A 23,598-nucleotide genomic window follows, 5' to 3' on the forward strand; every position below is an offset into this window, starting at 1 on the left:
CTTGTTGTAGTTTCATAAATATATTGTTTTATTCATTGTAACGAATTGTCATGGAGTGCTCAAATCGATTGATGCTAAATGATACATAAATACATCAAGACTTGACTTGAGCAGTGAGTACAAGAGGAAGCTTGTATTTTATCGATTCCGACCTTTCAGAACACGGTATTTCCGTTTGGATAACGGTTGACATTTTTTAATTACTCGATAATCAGTTTCATGACATACATTATTTTCTTCAATGTAAAAATTCAGAGTGTCGAAAACGATTGACGCAAAAGCTCACCAATGCATCATTAAATGATTAAGCAATAAGTGTTTGGAATTGGACATTTTTTTCACGATGCGGTCGATTTTTCTTTTTCAATTTGTACCCCCAATATGTTCCCGAAAGACGTAATCCTACGTCAAAAAAATTACTAAGTGTGTTTTCGTTTAATCCCGCTGTTTATGACTCACCCGTTAAAAGAGCCAAAAAAGTAGTGTTGCTTTGCTGTTTTATGAATCGAAGTTTACTATTGAAGTTTATATGTTGAACATGCAGGGTGTTAGTTTTTTTGATTCCACATGAGTTTTCTTCCGAGCACTGAAATCGTTCATTTGCCTAAGCCTATGCAACATTTTCTCCGAAGAGAACATCACCCAAAAACTGATCACACCGCTCCAGCCAGGACCTCCCATTTCCGCTCGAGGAAATTTCATCGCATGCACTGCATTTAACAGAACGAATTCGCTGTGTCCGAGCAGCATCAGCTAGCGCGGTAGCTTCGGCGGCGGCGTCAAAGCAAGAACACACAATTGTCACATGTTCGCAGTCTTGTCCCAGCGCAACTCACAGTGCCATATGTGGACCCTAGGATTTGCTTTGATGTCGGTGCGCCCAGATTCAACAGCCCACAGAGAACAGTACGGATCGTCATGTCAAGAAAACCGAGATCCGAGATATTGGCCAGATCATAATTTTCGCCTAAGAGGATTACCCTGTGCGCGCACACAGTTGCATTATCGCTTTTGTTTCGGGGGCATAGTGCCGATGTTTGCTTTGGAAATGATCTCTACTATTCCTCAAAAGGAGTGAGGAATGGGATAATCGGTGCCGAAGTAGGATCACTGGTGTTGCTGTGGATGTGGAGTTGCCGCGCGGTCTGGGAAAACGCATGGCGAAAGTATAACAATAACGAATTTCTTGCCTGTCCTGTGGCAGCCGGTAGCAGCGACTCGGATTCTATTTTAGCCCACCTTCGAAGATGTGTGCTAAAACTCGTTCTCCAAAGATTGAAAAAGAAAACATGAATGGAGAGATCTTTTTGGCTTATCATTATCACTGTTTAGTTTTGGTTTGTAATGGTTATGGCTTCATTCTTTACCTGATCAATGGAACAGAATGGGCTGCAACAATGGGACCCTTTTGTGGGATATGCCGTAGCCGCTGCTCCCAATTCGCTTTGCCTTGCTTGTTCGCCTTTCTTTCCTGGATCACTTTCTTCTAGAGGCGCAGGAGGAGCAAAATTGATACAATGAGGTTACAAATTAGTAATCAAAATATTTGCTTTCCATTGTCTACTTGGATGGTTTGTATAACGGGTGTGGACTGTAGGTAGGCCAATTATTTGAACGAAATAAATCAAAGGCTAGTTTGTACTTGCTTCTTAAACCTACTGTACAGTGTTGTTTTTATTTAAATTTCCTATTCTATAAACTAATGAAGTGGAGGTTCCATCCCATTCCGGAATCGATCCGGATCAACTACGATATACTTTTAGGTGGTAACGATTTGTCCCTGCTCCTCTCACTGCGTTCGTCCACCATTCGTCACAGGAAGTTAGTTGCAGCACTCGTTCGGATCCCACGTGCTCTGGCGAATCCAACCGAAGAAGTAATGGCCGATGGCTGCGCCTAGGACCACCGCAAAGAACAGCCACAGGTTGAACGTCATCACAATCAGCATCAGGATGTAGGAGACGCTGACCTGGATCAGATGCAGGACTGACTGCAGGATGTGGAGTCTGCTCGACAGGAAGTGTCTGAAATAAATGGAAAATGGATAGTGAGAGATGGTAGTGCGAAAATCAACGGAAATAAGTAGTATATCAACGAACTGCAGGGCAACTTCGATATAACGTACATTTCACTTTCAAAATTGTACGTTGTATCGTTGTAATAAAGTACTCAGAAGCTTAGCTCATATTATTTTTTGTGATGCTGTTTGGGTAGAGTTAGTAAATGATGGTGACAAAATCCTACTAGAAGGTGAATCCAACCTTTCTCATGATGTTTTCCTTCATATTGTTGATTGCGGACAAATAGATAAAATTACTTGGTTAAAAAAACCTTTTTCCATGTAACTGTTCCCCTTTTTGACGTAGAACTACGTTTTTCATTAAGGGTGCCAAATCAGAAAACAGGTCACGTTTTTATGAAATAAAGTTAACGTTAATAACTATTTTTGCCGCGAACGGATTTTGGCGATTTAAATACTAAACGAATCGGAAATTCCCTAAGATTTGTTTAATATGCCATACATTAGAATCCCCTTGTTAGTAAATTATTAAAATTCATGAAAACTTTAAGTGTTTCTATTTTCCCATACATTTGTTCTGTCCATTTGAGTGCTTCCCGAACAGAGCTATCAATAACGAGCAACTTATCGACGACCAACGGAGGGGAAATCGTAGGATTCAAAGTCCCCATGAACGAAGGAAAAGTAGAAGAATGAAGGGGAATACTTGCCTAGAGTATAAACAGTGGATCTCGCTGATGCACACTTAGAGGCGAATGAACTGCAAAGTTTAAAGCCTCTTAAAAACAAAGAAACAACAACAATGCACACTTTCATTCGGCATCGGACTGTTGAGAGTTCACTTTGCTTTCGCTGCGCTTCGATCTAAGATTGGACCCCACCAGTGGTAATCCAACTTGGAAATCGTCGTTTGATTTTTCTGTTCGTTTTTCGCGTTATTCGTATCGTGTGTTCTTCTTTCCGCGTCATAAATTGGACGCTTCGCGTAGTGTGCGATGAGCAAGAAGAAGAGGAAGGCAGGCTCGAGCCCTGCAAAAACCGAACGCATTGCCAGGGGCAATAACATTTCGAGGTAAGCGTCATCCAATGATGCACGCGGTGTTGGTGCAGTGAAAAGCGCTCGCACTGAACCGAGCCTTCGCGAATGTGACACCGCACCAAACAACAGCGAAGTGGGCGATTTCGGACCGTCGGTCGAAAATGTAAACGCCCAGGCAGCAACCAAAATGAAGCTCCCCCCGCTGGTGGTGAAGACGGTCGCTCTTGACAAACTCAGCAGCGAATTCGCATCGATGGGTGTTACAGCAGAGTACAAGCTGTGTGGCATAATTCGGTCTTTTTCCAAGCAGTTAACATTGTTTATTTTCTGTATTCATAAGGGCTTCGTTTGTGCCTTTGAGAATGCATCAATGCATTAAACTGGCGTTATGGCAAAGGAGACGTTAAGGTTGTGCACCAAAAAATTATTTGGGAATACTAAGCATCTTGAATATCTTACTGGAATGTTATAAGTTATTTGGGTTCGCGTGCCAGTCGCAAAACTGCCTTCAACTAGGATTGCATTTGCGCTTATCTCGAGCATGAGAAAGTGATGCAACTCTTTTCGAGGCCAGAAATATTAACAGAAGCGTTTCTTTTGAGAATAGCGCAAAATGATGAGAAGTGTTTATATTGCTAGTAGTTTCAAGCCACCAATGTATGGCTCTGTATGCATGCTATGGTGAACGCTTGTTTGGCGCTTGGTTTACGCTTAGTTTGACGGAACGATATCTAGAGGTGCGATTCCTTTGAGGCAATACTAAATAACATGTAGCATGATATTTGATACTTGCAAGTATTGTCATTGTTATCGTTTACATGTGGTGCCAAAGATATATTGATGTAGTTATGAGATATGGAGTGCTCCCTTGGCCGAGTGGTTAGCGTCATAACTAACATGCCGGGTGTTCGGGTTCGATTCCCATTCTGGTCGGGGGAATTTTTCGTCAAAGAAATTTCCTCCGACTTGCACTGTGATCACGCGTATTCTAGAGCTTGCCACTCAGAATGCATTCAAGGCGTGTTATTTGGCATAGAAATCTCAACTAAGTACTAATAAAAATGACGCAAGTAATACTACGTTGAGACGGCGAAGTTCCTCTAGGAACGTTGGTGCCATTGAAGAAGAAGAAGATGAGATATGGAATAATGGTGCTGGTGCAACATGTATATAATCGACTGTAGCCGAGTCTATGTCAATTTCGAAAAAGGCCACCGGAATAGCCTTCGAGGTAAATTTTCAATGCATTGACATGAAATAAATTGCGACATACGATTGTTTTGCGAGGGCAAGAATAAATCATTAATCAATTATCGTCAACTGATTCTACAATGAAAAAATCATTTCAGAGATTATTCTACTAAGCAGTTGTTTCTAAAATTTCACAGCATTATAGAATAATATCCGAAGGTATAAACAAGCGACTTATATAAAATAACAGCGTAGTTCTACATCAATAATGCGGTCGTATCTTGGACACAACCTCCTATAATTTTTTCCAGTGGAGAGTCTTATTGGTAGTTGTATGGACCATTCATAAGATTTGCCTTCTGAATTAAAAAAAAATGTATTTTTTTTTGAAAGATAAAATTATTTGTTATACTCCGTTCTATAATTAAGGTTTTGTTTTTAAGTTATTGTTTTCGAAAAAAAAACTGAAAATAACTTTAAATAAAAAAAAACTCAAAAACTATAAGAACTACATAATTTTGGTCAGGCAATGAAATACGGGAAATTGTTAAAGCTTTCATTATAAATAGCAAAATAAAAATTATTTAAACAATTTTTTTTAAATTTAAATATGATTTTCTCAAAAACATGTTTTTTTCAAATTTTGAATTCATCAAAGACGAAGGGGTACTTTTTCATTCAAACAAAAATATCTCTGTACGGAAAGGTCCTACATGAACCAAAGATGGTACCAAATGAAAGCTGGTCGATGAGGTTAATTGAATTTGCTATTAAGTTGGATAGCAAAAAATTGTATAAATTCACAAAATTTCTTTAAGAACAGAAAGAAATCGATTTTTTATTTCTTCTCGATATTTTTGTCCACTACCTCTACACACACCAAGATTGCAATATGTTCATGAAATATTCTAAAAGTTAAAGGCTGAGCTTAAACATGATGTATATATCATTATCTTAATAGAATGTTTCGAAACCTAATTTTCGACCTTCAGAAGTAATGGAAAAACGATCTGCATGGTGGGGTACGATTACGAGTTTTAGTCACTTTATATGAATATTCCATGCAATTACCACCAAATCTCCCATGCATTGGAAGAAGGGCATTGTTACTTTTGGTAATTTATATGACAATTTAAAAAAATACGTTTTCAAGAAAAAAAAATTCAATCTGAAACTATTTTTTTCAGTGTAATTTTGTTTATATTCATTTTCACATGAAAATTTTGAACAATTTCCAACATTTCATTCATTGAACAAAATTTTGCAAGTTTTTTCCTTGGATTACTTTTAATTTTGATACTATTCCACAAAGTTATGTTATGAAAGATTCACAGTAATTTTCAAAATAGTACATCTTTGTACGCATCAATTGCTTATTATTTGCGTAAGGTGAATGATGTTAGTTTTACCGATTTAAAGTGTTTTTACGCAAATGCAAATCGATTTTTCTTCATTAAAATCACACATAATCAAGACGAATTTGGGTTTGTTGAAAAGCCCCAAGTCTCTAGTTGCTAGTAGTACCATGAGGTGTTCAAATTATCCAATTTTTTATGTTTAGACCTAGGGCTACGTCTTTGATTTATATATGGGGGGTCACTCTACGAAAAATGTAACGAAAAAACTGAGAGATTTCAATTGCATATTACGCAAAATCGTTCTTACGATATACAGGGTCTTTCAAATTGAACGCTCATGCAACAAATTTTCATAACTTCTACAAAAGTAAACCGATTTTTATTTGTTAAAAACAAAAATAGAGCTTATTTCAGGACATTTTCGATGTGACCGCCCCTTTTTTCAATAACACGTTTTAAACGGTAAACAAAATTCTTCGTGCACAACTCTCACATTACGATTCGATGCTGTTGAAAATCCGAGTTATTTCTTCTTTAAGCTCCACCAAATTTTGTGGCTTATTAACATAGCAACGGTCCTTCACGTACCCCCAAAGGAAGTAATCGACGACGAGAAATGTTGAAATACTTACCATAAGAAAACAAAGTTTCATTAAGGCTTCGGTTGCTCGAGTAATATGATTTCACTAAAAATACACATTCTTGTAAATTGTACACCTTGACACTAAAAACTATCCGATTAGACTGAAGGAGTAGCCGAATATTATCGTCCAGAAGTGGGGAATGTGAATTTCTATATGGAGCTATTAATTCTTTTTTTGCGTGAGCGTTTGATCTGAAAGACCCTGTATGTTATAATGTATACCATTAGCCGACAAATTTATCCAGCAATGTTTTCACCTGCGATAGCTACAGCGAAAATAGTAGACCAAGAGAGCAATTTAACGAACAAAAGAGTTTTGGGACCGATTGCAATGGTAAATCAAAAATTATGCATTGTTTCTTTCTCCTTGGTCCCAGTGATACCAAGGTGATATTGTCATGGCCCACAGTGTCAGCGTGTGTGACGTGAAATGTAATTTGCAAACGAACATCATTTCACCGAAAAAAAACTGCTATTTCCGATGACTTAGAATAAGACTTATGATAAGAATGAAACAGTGGAAAGAATGCACAATACCATGGCTATCCATTAAAAATAAATAAACTTTATGATTTCATGTGTACTTTGCCTCAAATATCATGAAATCGATCGTTCTGAATATTCACAGTCATACGTCAAACTTACGTCCGTACTCCTAGGTTCTGACCCTTATACGTTTTCGTTAATTTTTCTTCAAAGAGAAATTACGATCATGGGTTGTCCACCTCTGATCATGGTTTGTACGAAAAATAATCATATTTTAAAAATCACTATTTATGAATGAAGAAATTCGAATTTTCAAGTAGATGTTGCATTTCTTATTGCTTGAGTTTGCTGTCATCATATAGATCCATTCATAATTTAGGCGTTCTTTAGAATATTGCCTTTTCTTGGTTATTTTAAAGAAGAATTGACGGATTTTTCTAACAAATTTAAACAAATTTCATACCAAAAAACATCATCGTTTTACTCGCTGCGCCATCTGGTTGCAAATCTAACGTCCTAGGCATCATACCAAACATAAATGGGCTGTCATTAAATTTACTTGTAACGAAGGACATAATCTATCACAATGCATGAATTAACCTTACATGGCATTTGTTCAATCGTTTTACTCACAAAGCAAATATGTTTAATTCAACTGAATTCGGAAATTGTTTCATTAAATCAAAAATTTAATCAATACAAACAAATGACTGCTAAGCTAAGGAAGTCCCACGTCAGCCTTGCGGTTATATCATAGATATAACCCACCCATTTTTTATTCATTTTATTTATTTCATTTTCATCAGTTACAATCCATTACCTGTGCTTTGAATTAGCATTTTCGTTTGCTTAAAAGATTAGAAAACCTTAACCTAACTTAACCTACCTTAATCTAATCTAAACCTAAGGTTAGCAATACCGATTACCCGCGGCAACTCGGGGTTAATTATTGAAGTATTACGAACCAGTGGAACCCAATTTCTCCAAGCAAAACCTAACCGACCTTAGCAAATATTGGAAAATAATTTGATTTTTTTTTTCACAACCAACATATTAAGAACTAGCGAAACCCTATTACTCCAAGCAAAGCCTAACCGACCTTATCAGATATTCAGAAACCCTTTGAATTGTTTTTTCAATTTTTTTCTTATTGTTCCACCGTACTTCTCGTATTCCATCTTTGAACGCTATCAAATAATCATTGCGAGTCTTACCAAAATCATTCAAATTGAACTTAATTGCCTCTACAGTAAGCCAGAGGGCAGCTTTCGATCTGTAACATTTTTCAGAAATTTGTGACGCAATCAACTCCTCTGGATCACTGATTTGTAGTTTGATTCACGACCAAACCGTCAAAGCTGAAGTAGAAAGTTTTATCCTGTGTTTCACTGTGTCGAGACTACCATAAACGCTGCAAAGAGGAGTCAACATTAATAGTTGAAGAGAGGTTCTGTGCTATCCGGTTCTCGCGTGTGGTTTATTGGGAATTTAATCGAAGGAGTTCTCAATACTTCGGTGCTGCTTTTCGCTCCAGACGTATCCAAGCTGAAGGAAGGCAGAGGAAGAGGCTTAAACTACGGTAGGCAACACTTTGATTTTCTCGAAGTTGTGAAAAGTTTTGAAGCTTCAGAATGCTGTGCATTGTTTCTGGGTTAAAGGGGCGTCAAAGTGCAGCGTATTCCAAGTAATTAAGGTATAGTCCACACTACTAATTCGGTTGGGATTTTCTGATGCCGCATATAATGTGTGGATTATTTTTTTGGAAAAGAATATTTCAGAAGATGCAGGGCCTTATTCTCGTATACACTTCACGAAATGAAGTGTATCCGCAATGACAACGGTACGGTGTCGACATCTGGATACGAAATTAGTTTTCCACTAGAACTTATCATTATAGAATAGAAAACTGATACGGAAAAGTTCATTTTCATTCATTTTTTCTATTTTAAAGGTGCTCATTCTGCCTGAATATCCACTATTATCTTTGACGCTTCACTAACGAAGTTTAATAACGTGCCATTCATTCACCGTGAAGTGTATACGGGAATAAGACCCGTAATGTTGCTAAGAAATACTAAGGAACTAATTATATATTGAATGAGTTCAGTGTATCCGTTCTGCTCTATACAGCGAGCAATCAACAGTGCATGTTCATGTTGTCAATTTGCTCAAATTGCCCTTGTCAGTGCTACCAATTATTTGCACTAAATAATACATTCTAAATTTTCTATAATGTTTGTTCTCGGTGGCAATAATTTTGAAGCTCTACATTAACAATGCGGTCATGTCTTGGACACTATCCTTCTATTTTTTCCTATTATAGATTAAAGTTTGGAAATCAACGATCACGCATATCAGTGCAAATTGGATTGAGGACCCATCTCAATTTGTATAAAAACCAATACTCGTTGCGGGAGCAATAGTCCACAATAAATTTCTATTTAATATTGCTCGTTTACAATTCACCCCAAAATGATTTGAAAGACGATTCATGTTACATCCGAATATCTTTATTAAACCTCCATTTTACTTAATAATCAAAGTGAAAATAAACATCAGAGTACTGTTGTTTGGTCTTGCTTTTTTGTGTGGAAATCATTTGATAAATCCCGGCCCCAATTTGCTCGACAACGCGCTGCTCATTTGCGTGAATACATCACCCCCACTCCCCTAAGTGGAACCCAACATCAAAAAGGGTTGAGTTCAAAGGGACGCATTTTCCTCTCGTTTAGTTTAACGCAAAGGAAAATCTCAACCCCACGCAGCAGCAGCAGCAGGCGGTGTGTTTGAATGACGACGCGCGCGCACATCATCAACATCATCATAACCATCATCATCAATCGTCTCAACGAAGTCTTTACGACGAGAAAAAAAGGGTAGCATTCGACTGACGGCTGCACCGGAAGATGAAAGAATTCAAATTTCCTGACACGCACAAAGTGGGAACAATTATAAATCCTTCTACGAACGGGATTGCCCACTGCCTCGCAGACAGACTGTCCCCGGCTGGAAAACGTCAACAACAACAACAATAACAACAAGTGGGAGGTGAAAATCTCGGCTCCAATAGTTGAACTGCGTTTGCCACTTGCTTTGAGTTTCAATTGCTCATTAGTCGGTCGGGAAGGACCCTCTCACAGTCTACGGGCGCTTTTTTCACTGCACTTTTCCTTTTTATCACACACACTCCATCATCTACAACTTTTTGCGTCGGGAGGAAGGATGAAAACGGAAATTAATAATCGTTTTATTTGATAAATATCCAGCGCTTGCTGTGTGACATAAGGACAGAGAGAAAGAAAGATGCCAGAAGATGATGACCTTAACGCGTGCAAGATCCACAGCCAAGCCGGAACTTGAACAAGCGAGCGAGGAAGCTGGAGTGTATTGTAATGAAAAGTTTTTTTAATTTTACGACACGTGTCCGTCTCTCCGTGGCGCCCACTCGACTGTCGACTCCTGCAACGAGCAGCAATATATGCGGCTTATTTCTTTTCTTTTTTATTAATATTAAAATCGATTCCGGATTGCGTTGCTAGTTCTGTTTGATTCTTCTTTGGCAATCGGTTCGTTTGAGCAGAAATGGATTACGAGTGCGATAAGATCGGTTCGAGAGTGTTGAAGAGGTGGGTGAAATCCAATTCAGTGCATTGCGTGTGTTACATCTCGAAGAGATTAATTTTTCCTGCTCTCAGCATTTCTATTAGAAATTCTGATAACTTAATGATGTTACCGAGACGTTTGGTAAATATAGATTATTCCAAAATCCAATAAAAATAATAATCACGGCTTCTATACAAAACTTGCATTAAAAAAACATTTTTTCATCCATTCACCTTAACTTCACTAATAATACAGGGTGGGCCATTTAAAGTGGAAGGATTTGTTTTTGCAATAGCAAAGTAAAGAAGTGGAATTTTAAATTTTTTTTTTTTGAAATTCATTTATTTTGGTCCAAGGAGATTTGTTCTAACTACTTTTTGATTATGATATCTCGTAAATGACCGCCTCTGGCCTTGACCGCAAAATGTGCCCTTTTTTCGGCATTTTCCATCACTTTGCCCAATGTTTCGGCCGATATGGCAGCAATTTCTTGTCGGATATTGTCTTTCAACACAGCCAGAGTCCTTGGTTTACCAGTGTATACCTTGGATTTTAAATATCCCCATAAAAAAAAGTCAGGAGGCGTCAAATCAGGTGATCTCGGTGGCCAGTCATAATCGCCGTTTTTCGATATTATTCTTCCGGGGAACATTTCGCGCAATAATTTGGTCGTGGCAGCCGCTGTATGGCATTTAGCGCCGTCCTGTTGGAACCAGTAATTGTCCAATTCATTTTCACGAACAAATGGCAATAAAAAATCGGTTATCATTGTCCGAACGATGGCGACCTGATGTCGATGGAGTCTCTGCAACACTGGCTCGAACGGCATCAATTTTCTCGTTGAAACGTCTTGGTCGTTGTCTGGACAGATAACTGGCATTACCAACACTACCAGACGATATAAATTTGGCATATAATCGACGTATAGTGTTGTCTCCAGGCGATTTTAACTTTATTTTTATCTTTCCACGCAAGTTTAGTTAACACAATTGAGAAGTTATTTTGAATGTACAGCTGAACAATTTCAGCGCGTTGTTTAGGTGTGTATTGTTCCATGGTTAAAATTGTACTGAAATGACGCTTCCAACGCGGTATGACATTTGTTAATCTGACATCTCTGTCAAAAGTTATGGGGTTGCCAGATGCTTCCACTTTAAATGGCCCACCCTGTATTAGTCTTGTAACTTGTAACTTGTAGATTACTGTTGCATAATACAGTGACAGGCATAAAAAAGTCATATTGCATTTTTTAAAACTTTTCTCAATTTCTGGACTATTTCATCAAAAATTATTACCGTAATTTCATAGAATTGTTTATTAGCTACTAGCTGACTCGACAAACTTCGTTCCGCCCAAAATAGATTTTTTGGTTATCGATACCTCCAAACATTCACGTTTTCTTGCTAAGCGAACGTTCATTGGTCCAATCGCAGAACTTTTGATTGATTGATTTTCTAATTGACTCCCTACAATTTCCTCTTACTATAAATTTTCTAGTACTTCTACCAAAACTCGTCATTGTAATATCAAATTATTTTCAGACACAATTCTCGTTCAAGATTTTTTAATGACTTGCAAATAACATGTTTCTCCCTTACATGGAATCCATATTTGATACAGAAAAAATAATAAAATTATGACATCTCAAATATGACATTTCCTTTCCAGAGTTTTGTGCTTACCCCTTTGCTTGATTAGTTCCCGGGATATGCAGAAATTTGTGTTTCATTTGTATGACAACCTTCCCTTGAAGAGAGGCGAGGAGTGTCGTACCACATTAAAAACATTTCTTGCCTCTTAAAACCTTCATATGCCACATTTGGCTCCGTTTGCTTACTTACTTCTCGAGTTATGTGACCTCCTCTTCCCCTCTTAGAAAAGGGGAGAAGTGTCGAGCCACCATAGATACATTTTGTTCCCCCGAAAACCTCCACATGACAAATTTGATTCCATTTGCTTGATTAGTTCTTGAGTTATGCATGACTTCCTTAGAGTGTGCAAATATGCGATTACAAAACTAAAAGTTGATGGGTCTGAGCCTAGGGGCACGGATGGGATCTGACATAGGACTGTAATTGTGTGTAGTAATTGCATTTAAATTGAGTTTTTCATTGTTCAAAATTTGTATTTTTTTCTCTCCTTTGATACATCAAATGGAAACCCTGGAAAAACCGTTTCCTGTATGTACTTGTATCCTTTAAACGGGTCAGATGACATAACGTGGTAGAATTCGGTACCGCATTCTGTTCACAAATGTACACAAAAATACCATTAAAGCCATTGCTACCCTTTTCTTCTGTTTATTCAATCATGCAGAAGAAGACAAAGAGTCATCTTGTATCATTTTTAAACACAAGTCTAAATAGTTAATACCTACATAAATATAAGCCTGAGTCAAATCCATCTTTGACTACAAAAATATATTAGGCTGTCAAAAAAGTCCTGCGGTATTTCCGCGAGGTGTCGTGTAGAGGTCGTCGAAGATGCGCCCCAATCCGGAAGGCCTGTCGTCGAAAATTGCGACAAAATCGCTGAATTAGCCGAGAAAGACCGGCATAGTAGCAGCCGTAGCATCGGCCAAGAGCTGGGGATAAGTCATCAAACCGTTATTAACCATTTGAAGAAGCTTGGATTCACAAAGAAGCTCGATGTATGGGTGCCACACACGTTGACGCAAAAAAACATCTTTGACCGTATCGACGCACGTGAATCGCTGCTGAATCGCAACAAAATCGACCCGTTTCTGAAGCGGATGGTGACTGGCGATGAAAAGTGAGTCACTTACGACAACGTGAAGCGCAAACGGTCGTGGTCGAAGCCCGCTGAAGCGGCTCAGACGGTGGCCAAGCCCTCATTAACGGCCAGGAAGGTTCTGCTGTGTGTTTGGTGGGATTGTCCAGGAATAATCTATTATGAGCTGCTTTCCTATGGCCAAACGCTCAATTCGGACCTGTACTGCCAACAACTGGACCGCTTGAAGGTAGCACTCATGAAGAAGAGGCCATCTTTGATAAACAGAGGCCGCATTGTCTTCCATCAGGACAACGCCAGGCCACACACTTCTTTGGTGACGCGCCAGAAGCTCCGGGAGCTCGGATGGGAGGTTCTTTTGCATCCGCCGTATAGTCCGGACCTTACACCAAGTGACTACCACCTGTTTTTGTCCACGGCGAACGAGCTAGGTAGTCAGAAGTTAGCCACAAAAGAGGCCTGTGAAAATTGGCTATCCGAGTTTTTTGCCAATAAGGAAGCGAGCTTCTATAACAGGGGTATTATGAAGTTGGCATCTCGTTGGGAACAAGTCATCGAACAAAACGGCGCATATTTGACTTAAAACATTGTAACTATTTTATGAACAAATGAAAATTCAAAAAAAATACCGCAGGACTTTTTTGACAGCCTAATATTATAGATAAAAATAGCATTATCTTCTTAGTTACCACGTTGTCCGGAACATTGTTTGTAATAACTTTATAGCCCTGTGAGATCATGATCTGATTTACGTGGGTATACCTTTTCGATCTTCTAAATCAGCAGCCATTTATTGCATTTTCACATTACCAAACAACATACTCGATATTTTGACATCCTAGACCACAATTACACAAATTGTAAACACGACAAAAACATGAATTGAGTCCAATCGGACAACATACAATATAATATAAAATTAATGCCTATTATCGGTAAATGGAGAATAATTCATTTTACGCATCAACTCACATTATGAGCTAACGCCCGGATTTAGGCGAAAAGATTGCTCGTTGTTTACCTTTTTTACTATATTCTCTGTTCATGCTTCAAGCAAAAAAAATCTGGATAAATTTCCTGTCTAATGATATATAACACAACATATGTCGCAATAACCATTTTGAGTAATATGCGTTTGAAAACTCTTAATAAACCGTTACATTTTTCGTAGAGTGACCCCCCTGTATAGAAATCAAAGACATAGTCCTATGTCAAAAGCCCATCCTCAAAAAATAACATTGAGATCCTTCCAAACCGTTAAGTAACCCTTCGTTTCCACCAGGGGTACGACTAAAACGTCAAATCCCTCATATTGCCAGTGTACCCAATATTGCTGCGGTTTACTGACATTTTGGTTCAATCTATTACTGTTGTTTACAACTCGGTCCGGTTATATAGTCGAATAGTGGCTAACTTTAAACTCCATGTTAAATGTGAACACCTCCATGTGAAACCGAAATATGAAAATCGCTCATGCAGTTAGAATAAAGCAGCGCATTTTTCGATTTCAATCCTCGTAAATGATATGTTGATAAACAAATGACGCCATATTGATTTTGATTTTGGGTAGCCTATATTCAATTGATGTCTAACCCCTGGTTTCCACATGTTATGACAGTTAGGGCTGTGCGATATTATTTACAACCTTTCTCAGGGAATCGGCTGACGCGATATAAATGAAGTGTTCTCTACGTTGGCACATAAAAGTTGATTGTTGTTGTCTACACAAAGAGTTTTCAACAAAATCAAAATGGGTGAAAAGGAAAACAGCATGCAACTCCGAAATCTTGTTGCTCAGGTTCATTTGCAGCAGATTTCACAGCGAAAGATTGCAGAGAAGTTCAGGATAAGCCGGGGAGCAGTGCGTGAAATTGTGCTCAAGCACAAAACATACGGTTCGCTCGCTGACAGAACCGAAAGAGGCCGTCGTCAGAAGACCGATAGCCGGACGGATCAACGAATCATCCGGAAAGTAAAGAAATCTCCAAAAGTATCAGTCAAAGTAATTCAGGAAAACCTCTCGCGGTATCGGCAAGAGCCGTACGCCGCAGACTCGCTGAACATGGACTCAAGAGCATATTCACAATAAAACGTCCGTTTATCAGCAAGAAACATAATCTAAACAAAATCCATCAAAAATGGCAAAACTTGTTAATTACTTGAAAGAGCATTAGTTAACAAACAATTCTATGAAATAACCGTAGTAAATTTTAATAATTTAGTCCAGAAATTGGGGAAAGTTTACTATACTTATATTATACTTATTATACTTATATTAAACTAGCTGACCCGGCAAACTTCGTCTCGCCCAAAATTTGTTTTTCGTTATCAATACCTTCAAACATTCACGTTTTCTTACTAAGCGCAAGTTCATGAATCCGCCTTTTGCTAAAAAAATCCTAGTATCTCTACCAAAACTCAACATTATAATATCAGATTATTTTCAGACACAATTCTCGTTCAAGATTTTTCAACCACTTGCAAATAACATGTTTCTCCGTTACATGGAATAAATGTTTGATACAGAAAATATGATGAAATAAAGACAGCTCTCCCCTCTTCTCCCATTAGAGAGGGGGAGGAGTGTCCATTCACCATAGAAGCATTTCGTGCCATCTTAAATCTTCACATGCCAAATTTGGCTCCATTTGCTTGATTAGTTTTCGAGTTATGCAGAAATTAGTTGTTCATTTGTATGGCAGTCCCCCCAAAAAAAGAAAGGGGAGGAGTATCTAGCCACCAGAATGCAGAATGCCAATGCAGAAATTTGTGTTTCATTTGTATGGCAGCCCCCGCCTCCCCCTTAGAGAGATTTGTTCATAAAATAGTTACAATGTTTTAAGTCAAATATGCGCCGTTTTGTTCGATGACTTGTTCCCAACGAGATGCCAACTTCATAATACCCCTGTTATAGAAGCTCGCTTCCTTATTGGCAAAAAACTCGGATAGCCAATTTTCACAGGCCTCTTTTGTGGCTAACTTCTGACTACCTAGCTCGTTCGCCGTGGACAAAAACAGGTGGTAGTCACTTGGTGTAAGGTCCGGACTATACGGCGGATGCAAAAGAACCTCCCATCCGAGCTCCCGGAGCTTCTGGCGCGTCACCAAAGAAGTGTGTGGCCTGGCGTTGTCCTGATGGAAGACAATGCGGCCTCTGTTTATCAAAGATGGCCTCTTCTTCATGAGTGCTACCTTCAAGCGGTCCAGTTGTTGGCAGTACAGGTCCGAATTGAGCGTTTGGCCATAGGAAAGCAGCTCATAATAGATTATTCCTGGACAATCCCACCAAACACACAGCAGAACCTTCCTGGCCGTTAATGAGGGCTTGGCCACCGTCTGAGCCGCTTCAGCGGGCTTCGACCACGACCGTTTGCGCTTCACGTTGTCGTAAGTGACTCACTTTTCATCGCCAGTCACCATCCGCTTCAGAAACGGGTCGATTTTGTTGCGATTCAGCAGCGATTCACGTGCGTCGATACGGTCAAAGATGTTTTTTTGCGTCAACGTGTGTGGCACCCATACATCGAGCTTCTTTGTGAATCCAAGCTTCTTCAAATGGTTAATAACGGTTTGATGACTTATCCCCAGCTCTTGGCCGATGCTACGGCTGCTACTATGCCGGTCTTTCTCGGCTAATTCAGCGATTTTGTCGCAATTTTCGACGACAGGCCTTCCGGATTGGGGCGCATCTTCGACGACCTCTACACGACACCTCGCGGAAATACCGCAGGACTTTTTTGACAGCCTAATATATTTTTGTAGTCAAAGATGGATTTGACTCAGGCTTATATTTATGTAGGTATTAACTATTTAGACTTGTGTTTAAAAATGATACAAGATGACTCTTTGTCTTCTTCTGCATGATTGAATAAACAGAAGAAAAGGGTAGCAATGGCTTTAATGGTATTTTTGTGTACATTTGTGAACAGAATGCGGTACCGAATTCTACCACGTTATGTCATCTGACCCGTTTAAAGGATACAAGTACATACAGGAAACGGTTTTTCCAGGGTTTCCATTTGATGTATCAAAGGAGAGAAAAAAATACAAATTTTGAACAATGAAAAACTCAATTTAAATGCAATTACTACACACAATTACAGTCCTATGTCAGATCCCATCCGTGCCCCTAGGCTCAGACCCATCAACTTTTAGTTTTGTAATCGCATATTTGCACACTCTAAGGAAGTCATGCATAACTCAAGAACTAATCAAGCAAATGGAATCAAATTTGTCATGTGGAGGTTTTCGGGGGAACAAAATGTATCTATGGTGGCTCGACACTTCTCCCCTTTTCTAAGAGGGGAAGAGGAGGTCACATAACTCGAGAAGTAAGTAAGCAAACGGAGCCAAATGTGGCATATGAAGGTTTTAAGAGGCAAGAAATGTTTTTAATGTGGTACGACACTCCTCGCCTCTCTTCAAGGGAAGGTTGTCATACAAATGAAACACAAATTTCTGCATATCCCGGGAACTAATCAAGCAAAGGGGTAAGCACAAAACTCTGGAAAGGAAATGTCATATTTGAGATGTCATAATTTTATTATTTTTTCTGTATCAAATATGGATTCCATGTAAGGGAGAAACATGTTATTTGCAAGTCATTAAAAAATCTTGAACGAGAATTGTGTCTGAAAATAATTTGATATTACAATGACGAGTTTTGGTAGAAGTACTAGAAAATTTATAGTAAGAGGAAATTGTAGGGAGTCAATTAGAAAATCAATCAATCAAAAGTTCTGCGATTGGACCAATGAACGTTCGCTTAGCAAGAAAACGTGAATGTTTGGAGGTATCGATAACCAAAAAATCTATTTTGGGCGGAACGAAGTTTGTCGAGTCAGCTAGTAGCTAATAAACAATTCTATGAAATTACGGTAATAATTTTTGATGAAATAGTCCAGAAATTGAGAAAAGTTTTAAAAAATGCAATATGACTTTTTTATGCCTGTCACTGTATTATGCAACAGTAATCTACAAGTTACAAGTTACAAGACTAATACAGGGTGGGCCATTTAAAGTGGAAGCATCTGGCAACCCCATAACTTTTGACAGAGATGTCAGATTAACAAATGTCATACCGCGTTGGAAGCGTCATTTCAGTACAATTTTAACCATGGAACAATACACACCTAAACAACGCGCTGAAATTGTTCAGCTGTACATTCAAAATAACTTCTCAATTGTGTTAACTAAACTTGCGTGGAAAGATAAAAAAAAATTCAAAAAAAATACCGCAGGACTTTTTTGACAGCCTAATATTATAGATAAAAATAGCATTATCTTCTTAGTTACCACGTTGTCCGGAACATTGTTTGTAATAACTTTATAGCCCTGTGAGATCATGATCTGATTTACGTGGGTATACCTTTTCGATCTTCTAAATCAGCAGCCATTTATTGCATTTTCACATTACCAAACAACATACTCGATATTTTGACATCCTAGACCACAATTACACAAATTGTAAACACGACAAAAACATGAATTGAGTCCAATCGGACAACATACAATATAATATAAAATTAATGCCTATTATCGGTAAATGGAGAATAATTCATTTTACGCATCAACTCACATTATGAGCTAACGCCCGGATTTAGGCGAAAAGATTGCTCGTTGTTTACCTTTTTTACTATATTCTCTGTTCATGCTTCAAGCAAAAAAAATCTGGATAAATTTCCTGTCTAATGATATATAACACAACATATGTCGCAATAACCATTTTGAGTAATATGCGTTTGAAAACTCTTAATAAACCGTTACATTTTTCGTAGAGTGACCCCCCTGTATAGAAATCAAAGACATAGTCCTATGTCAAAAGCCCATCCTCAAAAAATAACATTGAGATCCTTCCAAACCGTTAAGTAACCCTTCGTTTCCACCAGGGGTACGACTAAAACGTCAAATCCCTCATATTGCCAGTGTACCCAATATTGCTGCGGTTTACTGACATTTTGGTTCAATCTATTACTGTTGTTTACAACTCGGTCCGGTTATATAGTCGAATAGTGGCTAACTTTAAACTCCATGTTAAATGTGAACACCTCCATGTGAAACCGAAATATGAAAATCGCTCATGCAGTTAGAATAAAGCAGCGCATTTTTCGATTTCAATCCTCGTAAATGATATGTTGATAAACAAATGACGCCATATTGATTTTGATTTTGGGTAGCCTATATTCAATTGATGTCTAACCCCTGGTTTCCACATGTTATGACAGTTAGGGCTGTGCGATATTATTTACAACCTTTCTCAGGGAATCGGCTGACGCGATATAAATGAAGTGTTCTCTACGTTGGCACATAAAAGTTGATTGTTGTTGTCTACACAAAGAGTTTTCAACAAAATCAAAATGGGTGAAAAGGAAAACAGCATGCAACTCCGAAATCTTGTTGCTCAGGTTCATTTGCAGCAGATTTCACAGCGAAAGATTGCAGAGAAGTTCAGGATAAGCCGGGGAGCAGTGCGTGAAATTGTGCTCAAGCACAAAACATACGGTTCGCTCGCTGACAGAACCGAAAGAGGCCGTCGTCAGAAGACCGATAGCCGGACGGATCAACGAATCATCCGGAAAGTAAAGAAATCTCCAAAAGTATCAGTCAAAGTAATTCAGGAAAACCTCTCGCGGTATCGGCAAGAGCCGTACGCCGCAGACTCGCTGAACATGGACTCAAGAGCATATTCACAATAAAACGTCCGTTTATCAGCAAGAAACATAATCTAAACAAAATCCATCAAAAATGGCAAAACTTGTTAATTACTTGAAAGAGCATTAGTTAACAAACAATTCTATGAAATAACCGTAGTAAATTTTAATAATTTAGTCCAGAAATTGGGGAAAGTTTACTATACTTATATTATACTTATTATACTTATATTAAACTAGCTGACCCGGCAAACTTCGTCTCGCCCAAAATTTGTTTTTCGTTATCAATACCTTCAAACATTCACGTTTTCTTACTAAGCGCAAGTTCATGAATCCGCCTTTTGCTAAAAAAATCCTAGTATCTCTACCAAAACTCAACATTATAATATCAGATTATTTTCAGACACAATTCTCGTTCAAGATTTTTCAACCACTTGCAAATAACATGTTTCTCCGTTACATGGAATAAATGTTTGATACAGAAAATATGATGAAATAAAGACAGCTCTCCCCTCTTCTCCCATTAGAGAGGGGGAGGAGTGTCCATTCACCATAGAAGCATTTCGTGCCATCTTAAATCTTCACATGCCAAATTTGGCTCCATTTGCTTGATTAGTTTTCGAGTTATGCAGAAATTAGTTGTTCATTTGTATGGCAGTCCCCCCAAAAAAAGAAAGGGGAGGAGTATCTAGCCACCAGAATGCAGAATGCCAATGCAGAAATTTGTGTTTCATTTGTATGGCAGCCCCCGCCTCCCCCTTAGAGAGGGGGAAGGGGTCTCAAACTATCATGAAAACCTTCCCCGGCCCCAAAAACCGCTACATACCAATTTTCATGTCGATCGGTTCAGTAGTTTCCGAGTCCATAAGAACCAGACAGATAGACAGACAGACAGAAATCCATTTTTATATATATATAGATAGATATAACTTCTGAACATATCCTAAACCTAATTTTATTATTACTACAAGGATTACCTACGATTTCACATAACCTAATAAAATCTAGAAACAATAGAACTAGATCTGGATCCTGCTTTACAATTAGATGAAATTATAAACTACAATAATCTGAATTTGAGTAAGCCAATGACAAGAAAACTTATTCAGTTGTTGTAATCTAACCTGCAATTAGAATTAATATAAATAATTATCTCTTACATTCAAATTAAAATAAAAAAAAATAAAAAAACTTATATGAACATATTAAAGTTCACAGGAAAATTATAATTACACTAGAACTTCAAAAACATCGAGTTCTGTAATTATAGAAACCGTAGGTACGGTAGGGTCTACTCCAACAATTTAGTGGCGAAAACGGAGGAGAAATCAATAAATCAAGCTAAGAAAGAACTGAAAAACATGCGAACAAATTTGTTTTTGACAGCAATGGCGGAAGTTCTAGTTGTAGTTTTTCATCGCCATCCGAAAATTGTCCATTTTGACGGAGGACTACGTCTAGCTGGATGATTTAGGAGGTAAAACGAAAATCTAGCCACTAAACAAGTAGGGAAAAATGAAAGATTTTGTAAGCTCATAACTCGAGCATCTCATAATAGATCGCAAAGATGTCTGCATCAATTGATAGGAAATATTTCTACGCATCTATCACAATAAATAACATTTTATCTTTCTTGAGATAAACAATTTTAAAAATTATGAAGTGTCAAGCATTGTCTAAATGCTATTGATTGGTCCAATTTGTGCTTCCGACCAACAGGAGCAACCGGAGTAACGGTAAAATACAATTTGAATACAAGCAAAGAATTGTGTTGTAAGCCACTTGTGATTCTACCGCTAGTCGAATCAAATAAATTTTACAGTTGTTTTTTTCGAAAACATCATTCATTTTCTAACCGCGAAGCAGAGCTCATATGCTAAGGCATAGCCTAGCAAATTATATTCTAGCTATCGTTACAGCTAGAATATAATTTGTGGTATAAATAGTATAATTTGTGAATTACATGTTTGGGAATTAAGTTTTTGGGAGCGTCGGGGATGTAATTTTGCTAATAGGTACAGAAAAACTACTCAGACATTCGATAAGTTGTTTAAATTGACATCTCTTGGTGTAGTCCTACGTCTCTCCGGTTATGTCCCCGACATTACCCACTCGTCATTTTTTAATGCAAATTTTTTAGGATATGTCGATTTAAATACAAAACTTGGCGCCGATTGGGAGTATCCGAAAACATAATCTACGAATTATTAGTCCCGATTGAATACAAATAATGATGAGACAATAAACTGCTTGGATCTAGATACAAACGGTTTGTAATTCTTATTCACCTTACTTTTTAACATATAAATTGTATTCAGTGTAAGGTCGTGTATTATTTTGTCACTGATGTTTGAATAAAGTTATTATTTGATATACACCAACTCACATTCCACTCACCTGATACTTTTCTGCTCATTCAAATCTCCCCTCTTGTTCTCCTTGCGACTGAGGATCTCCCGATAGAACTTCAGTCCTTCGTACAGCAGCGCCATCAGGAAAAATCCAAGCCACGCTCCGACAAACTTCCCCACGTCCGTCGTGGCCCACGATGGAAACAGAATAATCTCACAGGTCCCGCCGTGGAACTACAAGTACACAAAGCGTAAACAACAACCAACACAATCCACCCAACATGCTTTGAAGAACGTACAGACATCTGCATCGGACATGCCATCTCCATATCATCTGGTGCGCCATGGTTATGATCCATTTTCCCACCTAGAACTTGCTCACGCACTCCAAAAACTACGCACAAGGGAATCCGGTCAGGCGGAAAGGGCTTACACAACTGATTGAGTGACCCTCGATTGCGGCATGGTTATATAGAAAAAAATGATAACAGCACCGGTGTATGTCCAATACCGAAGCAATTGGAGATTGATAGCGTTTCTTCCTAACCCATCCCGATAAAGGAAAGTTGAAACTGAAGTTTATAATCTCTTTTCTGTAAACATGTATTGAGGCTACGGGGTTTCGTCTTATCAATCGGCGCGGTGGTAAACGGCCAGGTTTATATCCAAAATAATCAACAGCACTCCGAACGAATGGTGGGTCCGGGGCACTTGTGTGCGCTGGACAGTGACCCAAGCGAATGGTAATCAGTCTCTGATCGACGCGCGCGTCGTGATAAGGACTGTCGCACCACTGTGGTGCCGTGTGGAACGCATCAAATGGTCAAAGTCGTGCGCAAAAGTGCACCCGTTCCCATTTACTCTACCCGAGCTCATTCCGATACCGATTGTTACCAGGTAAACATCCAGGTCATTGTTTTCCTCCCACTCAACGACTTTTACTTCTTTCTTTCAAACGTGATAACAAGCGATGACTTGAATTAAAGCAAGTTTGACAAAATTGTTGTGGGAGGTTTGATCGATTCACACACTCGTGTAAGCGATAAATCTTCAAATCGTTTTGAAAGTGTTGTTAAACAACGTTTACAAAAGAATCTTCCTCTAGCGTCTAAGCCCTTATAAATATTGCGGAGAGTTGTGCACATACAAAAAAAAGCAAATCATCTTAAGCAGCGTTAGAAATGTATTTATAAAAACGATGGTATCATACCAGAAAAACACATAATTTTCAGGAGAACCACAAAATATTTATATTCGAAGTAATCCCCGTTTGATTGTACACATTTCGCCCATTTCTCAGACAAATTGTGGATTCCTTTCCAATAAAACTTTTTTTTTGTTACGACGAGAACCATTCGCCGACCCATCATCGACCATTCGACATCTTTACATTCAGCGAAGTGTTTCTCTGAAAGTGCATGTCCCATCGAAGCAAAAGGTGATAACCGAACGTGGTCAAGTCTGGAGAATACGGTGAATGCGATAACGTTTCCAAATTAAGGGTTA

At 38.4% G+C, this 23,598-nt stretch overlaps 1 protein-coding gene across 1 annotated transcript; it reads right to left on the reverse strand.

The window, feature by feature from the left end:
• Positions 1–1,632: 1,632 nt before the first annotated feature.
• LOC129762042 (high affinity copper uptake protein 1) lies at positions 1,633–22,809 on the reverse strand. The gene is made up of 3 exons (XM_055760012.1): positions 22,392–22,809; positions 22,139–22,326; positions 1,633–2,024 (listed from the first exon to the last, which is right to left on the reverse strand). The coding sequence occupies exons 1-3, from the start codon at positions 22,449–22,451 to the stop codon at positions 1,823–1,825; spliced, it is 450 nt and encodes a 149-aa protein (XP_055615987.1). The 5' UTR covers positions 22,452–22,809; the 3' UTR covers positions 1,633–1,822.
• Positions 22,810–23,598: the final 789 nt, after the last annotated feature.

The sequence above is a fragment of the Toxorhynchites rutilus genome, chromosome 1, assembly GCF_029784135.1.
Source record: "Toxorhynchites rutilus septentrionalis strain SRP chromosome 1, ASM2978413v1, whole genome shotgun sequence".
In the NCBI taxonomy this organism is placed as follows: Eukaryota; Metazoa; Arthropoda; class Insecta; order Diptera; family Culicidae; genus Toxorhynchites; species Toxorhynchites rutilus.